Source organism: Chanos chanos, chromosome 5 (assembly GCF_902362185.1).
Source record: "Chanos chanos chromosome 5, fChaCha1.1, whole genome shotgun sequence".
NCBI classification, from domain to species: Eukaryota; Metazoa; Chordata; class Actinopteri; order Gonorynchiformes; family Chanidae; genus Chanos; species Chanos chanos.
In genome coordinates this window covers 50,409,817-50,415,413 of record NC_044499.1, presented here as the reverse complement: position 1 = coordinate 50,415,413, position 5,597 = coordinate 50,409,817, and the positions used below count along the sequence as shown (strand labels likewise).

General features: G+C 43.9%; 1 protein-coding gene across 1 annotated transcript in view; it reads right to left on the bottom strand.

The window, feature by feature from the left end:
• Positions 1-757: 757 nt before the first annotated feature.
• Positions 758-5,597, bottom strand: part of rbfox3a (RNA binding fox-1 homolog 3a) — a 130,647-nt gene continuing 125,807 nt past the window's right edge. The window contains exons 10-11 of the mRNA XM_030774474.1: positions 3,012-3,090; positions 758-802 (exon numbers count right to left, since the gene is read on the bottom strand). Of these exons, the coding sequence (XP_030630334.1) occupies positions 758-802; positions 3,012-3,090 (124 nt within the window). The remainder of the gene's footprint in view (positions 803-3,011; positions 3,091-5,597) is intronic.

Here is a 5,597-nt window from a genome sequence, read left to right as displayed (position 1 = left end):
ATCTATATGTCTGTGTGTGTGTGTGTGTGTGTGTGTGTGTGTGTGTGTTTCCCTCCCCCTTTCTGTATATCTGTGTGTCTGTGCTGCAAATTCACTGCGGTTGGTGTAGCAATACATTCCATTTCCAAGCTGCTGAGAATACTGCAGAGGAAATTAACTCTGTGTGTGTGTGTGTGTGTGTGTGTGTCTGATTGTATATGTATTCACTGTTGACTGACTCTGTGGTTTTAAGCCATTCTGTAATGTCCATTTCCTGTTCTGCTCTGCGTCCAATCGTAAATCAGCTGACATCATGTCCATAAATCTCCAGACAGACAAAATGAGAACTCTCGTTTGCTGCTGACCCTGCCCCCCACCCCCACCTCCCCTGCACCTCCCTCCTCCACTACCCCTCCCTTTCTCCTCAGTCTCTTTCACTCTCAGCATCTCTCCCCACATCTCACACATAACAAACAAACACAAACAAAACCAGAAACAAACAACAAAAAAAATACCCGTCAACACAATCACAAAGAGGCAAAAAACCAGAAACAAAAACCAGAAGCAAAACCGGGAATGTCACACAAACAGAGATGAGCAGAGGTTTTCCCGTCCGTCTGACAGGATCCGACAACGCTGTGTCGGAGAAGGGAGGGTCAGGTGCGACCCGGAAGCATGTTTTAGTGAGAACTATTTACTTTCTCCAAGGGAAAGGAGGAGGTGGAGTGTTTGTTTATTTGTTTGTGTATTTTTGTTTTGTTTGCTTCTCTCTCTCTCTTTAGTAAGGTGTGAAGCGACTGTAACCTCCTCTGTAAAGGCTAGCCTGCAACATCAAAGATGAAAAAAAAAAGGATCCAATCAGTTTTCAGTCGAGTTTTTCCTCTTCTTTACCTCCTAACATTTTCTTCCCTTTTGTCTGTTATGTTTTTTTGAGGGGGGGGTGTTTTCTTTTTTTCCCCATATTTATTCATCTTAATGGTTCCTGGTTTGTTTAACGGTTTGTTAAGGCAGACGTTAGGGTGCGTGTACTCTTTCTTAGAAAAGCACAAGTGGTTCAGATATGGGTGAACTGGATTGGGACTAAAGGAGACTTCTCTCTCTCTGTCCCCACTGCTTTAATGAATATAGTAGAGATTATAGGGTTATGCCCACTGGAACTTACTGCTGGGCTAAACTCCAGAACTTATTTAAAAAAAAACACACATCGCAAACTTATACAACTAATAATTAGGTTTGATTTAATATTAAAACATTAAAGTCTGCTCTCTGCTTTAGATCCTGTTTATTTTTTTTTATTTTTGGTTTAAATGCAGTGAGTCAGACTGTCCTCTGGCCAAAGTTTTGTCTGTCTGGGACTCAGTGGTATTTGAGCGTTAGAGTTTTAACATCACTTTGGATTTCCTCTGTTCTTTCTTTCTGCTGGGCTACTGTTGTGACCCTCTCTTAAAAAAAAAAAAAAGAAAAAAAAAAGAAAAAAAAAGAAAAGAAAAAAGTCCATCAAAGGATTCACCCCTTCCCTCTCTGGCACCCACTCTGTACTGAATACGCCTCAGACATGGCAAAAACTTTGCTCTCCTCGCTGAGTACTGGAAAAACCAACTTTCTCAAGCCTCTAAGGACCTCATTACCGAATCGCTTTTGAGTGGGATTGAATTCGAATGTACTGTGTTAATTTGACATCAGCAGCGGGTAAATATGGAGTACAGTTGGAAAAGCTCCACGGTTTGGTTTTTAGTCACCGCCAGTTCACCCAGATCTCCGGACCCTGCGTCGGAACTCGTTACCCCCCGGTCCAAACTCCCACGGCTAACGGAACCGTCGCGTGGGCTCGGCCCGGGTTTTTTAGGGGCGGCGGACTGAGGCGCGTGTGAAAGGGAGGAAAATTTGAGGAGGAGAAGAGGAAAAAAAAAAGAAAAAAAAAGAAAAAGCAACACAGTTTTTAATTAAGTAAATGAAGAGGGAAAAAAATGGTCTTAATTAATGAAAGCTTTTAGCTAGCAGCTGCACCGGAGGAATAGAGGAGTTTTGGGAAAATCATACGCATGTCAGTTCGCTAAACTCCACTCATTAGTCTGAGGCAGTGTGTTTGTCCAATCAGTCTACTGGGCTGCGGAACTGGGCGCCACACAATCTTTTCTTTCTTTCTTTCTTTTTTCCCTCGCTTTCTGCTTGTCTCTTTCTCTCTCTCTCTCTCTCTCTGTCTGTCTGTCTCTGTTCTGTAACTCTCCTACAGCTTGTTGCTGCAGTGCCGCTCTGGTGGGTGATTAATTATGTAGAAAAAAAATAAATAAATAAGAATCTTATTCCCACAATCACAAAAAAAAAGAAGAAGAGTTCACTCATCCAGAGTTTCTCTGGTAATTTTTTAATTTTCTTTTCTTTCTTTTTTTTTTTTTTTTTTAAATTTTTCATCTTTGATGTTAGCTGCAAAAGCTAGCTAAAAACAAACATTAACAGAACAGCTATTCCCACTGTTTTAAAAATGTAAAAAAAAAAAAAAAAAAGCATAAAAACAATTCAGTTCAATTCAATTCAATTCAGTTCAATGTTCCTATCAACCAAAGACAGGGGAGGTTTGAGTGGTTATACTGCTTTTTTTTCATTTAAACAGAAACGGAGAGAGCTTGGAGTGTCTATCTTGATCCAAGGAGAAACAGTGTTTTCTAAAATATCAAAAAAACTCGACATGGCAAAATAAGACTTTGGCAAACCTGCTAGGGGTCTGTTTATCCGTTTGTGTTTTGATCACAGATCAATCGTTTGTGTCTGATGTCCCTTACTCATGCCTTCAGGAGACTCTTATTACAGGTTAATGAGTTTTCTGAAGCTGTAACCCACACACACACACACACACATACACACGCACATAGAGAATCACACTCTCTCTCTGTTTCTCTCTCTCTCTCTCTCTCTGTGTTAGGGTTAGGCTGTCCCCAGACTTTGAGCTGATTGGCATGCAGTCTGAGGTGAGGGGGCGGGGCTCCCCAGGTAAAGGTGCAGATTTGTCATGCCCAGGCAGGCAGCAGACTCACCATAGTGCCCACACTGTAGGTGGCAGCAGGTCCAATTGTGTGGTGGTATGGATCTGCTGTTGCATAGACTCTGCCATAGCTACAATACAGAGAGAGAGAGAGAGAGAGAGAGAGAGAGAGACAGAGAGAGAGAGAGAGAGAGAGAGAGAGAGAGAGACAGAGAGGGAGAGAGAGAGAGAGAGAGAGAGAGAGAGACAGAGAGAGAGAGAGAGAGAGACAGAGAGAGAGAGAGACAGAGAGAGAGAGATAGAGAGAGAGAGACAGAGAGAGAGAGGGAGAGAGAGAAGAAGAAGAAGAAGAAGAAGAAGAAGAAATGGATTTAATGGTGGCAAGTTCTGTTTACCTTAAAGAGACACATTATCGCACCTCTCTGTCTTTCTCTCTCTCTGTCTGAAGTCCAGGACGAGGCTATAAAAGGTATCTGACGGCGAAGCGATCGGCTGCTCACGGTAAATAAAGGGGTGTGAGGGTAAAAGAGTGTGAAAATGTGATTTGTCCTCCCGTCACTGTTTAGGTGTGAGAGTAGCGAGCGTTTGATCTCATGAGCCTACGCTTAAACATATATTAGTCTGAGAGAGTTAGACACAGAAGAGTGTGAGAGGGACAAGAAAGGAGGGGGGAGAGAGAGAGAGAGAGAGAGAGATGAGAAAAAACTGAATGGACAACAGACAACAGAAATACTGAGAAGGCAAGAGAGAAGAGAGTAGTTCACTGTAGGATGTGAGAATGAGAGAGAGAGATTGTGTGTGTATGAGCGTGTATGTGTTTGTATGAGTGTGTGTGTGTGTGTGTGTGTGTGTGTGTGTGTGTGTATGAGAATAGTTCACTGTAGGATGTGAGAATGAGAGAGAGAGATTGTGTGTGTATGAGCGTGTGTGTGTTTGTATGAGTGTGTGTGTGTGTGTGTGTATGAGTGTGTGTATGAGAGTAGTTCACTGTAGGATGTGAGAATGAGAGAGAGAGATTGTGTGTGTCTGTGTTTGTATGAGTGTGTGTGTGTGTGTGTATGAGTGTGTGTATGAGAGTAGTTCATTGTAGGATGTGAGAATGAGAGAGAGAGATTGTGTGTGTCTGTGTTTGTGTGCAAGAATGAGAGAGAGAGAGAGAGAGAGGAAGAGGGAGTGTATTTGTATGAGCGTGTGTGTGTGCGCGTTTGTATGAGTGTGTGTGTGTGTATGTGTGTGTGTGTGTATGTGTGTGTGTGTGTGTGTGTGTATGGGTGTGTGTGTGTGTGTATGAGTGTGTGTGTATGTGTGTATGAGTGTGTGTGTGTGTGTGTTTGTATGAGTGTGTGTGTGTTTGTATGAGTGTGTGTGTGTGTGTGTGTATGAGTGTGTGTGTGTGTGTGTACGAGTGTGTGTGTGTGTTTGTATGAGTGTGTGTGTATGTTTGTATGAGTGTGTGTGTGTGTGTGTGTATGGGTGTCTCCACTTCCTCTTTACGCTCTCCTGCCTGCCCCTTGTTTACCCAGCATGCACCGGGAGTGTCTTCTGCTTCTCTTTTTAATGTTGCTGGTTCGGAACTAATTCCTCCAACGAAAAGGCCTGACTTATTCCTTTATTTATTTATTTACCCCATTCTCTTCCTCTCTTCATTTGTTTACTTTTCTCCAAAAGCAGGTTTGCAAATGAGGGTCTGCAGGGAGCAGATAAGGCTGTGTGAGTAGGAACGGATGGAAGAGAGCAAGAGAGAGAAAGACTGAAATGGAGAGAGAGAGAGAGAGTGTGTGTGAGAGAGAGAGAGAGAGAGAGAGAGAGAGAGAGAGAGTGTGTGAGAGAGAGAGAGAGAGAGAGTGTGTGAGAGAGAGAGAGAGAGAGAGAGAGAGAGAGTGTGTGAGAGAGAGAGAGAGAGAGTGTGTGAGAGAGAGAGAGAGAGAGAGAGAGAGAGTATGTATGTGTGTCTGAGAGAGAGAGAGAGAGAGAAGAGAGGGAAACCCCATGTCCAAACCTGACCATTACACTGTAAAATAAAAAACCAAATCCAAAGAGGGCTTTTGTCACGCGGGCTTTACAGGCTTACGGGACAGGGAAGCTCACTTAGATCTGTGAAGGCTGGAATGGTAATTCGATCTAGTTTAAAAGTTAAAGCTGGTTTTAAGGTAAGGTTTAGTGAGCGAGAGAGAGAGAGGGTTAGCGAGGGAAGGGAGAGAGAGAGAGAGAGAGAGAGAGAAAGAGAGAGAGAGAGAGAGAGATGGCTCAGGTAACGGTGGGATGCTTCACCGGGCTCTGATGGGGATCTGCGCTTGTCTCTGATAACCCTCACTTTATCTGCTCTCCTCAGGCCGGCCGGCGCCTGTCGCACCTTATCACCGCTGACAAGATCAATCTCTCTCAGCTTAAAGAGCCACCCTCCCTGATCCACCCTGACAGGGCCCCCACGGGCCACCCGGATAAATTACTGACAACCTGTCCCCGCGTTCCTCTCTCTCTACGTGTGATCACTCACACACACGCACACGGAAACGCACACGCACATACGCACACACACACACATATGGGTATACATGCGTACAAGCTGACTTGCATTTGAACACATATCACACAGGCATACATTCATACACACTGACTGGCATAGGAAACACACACA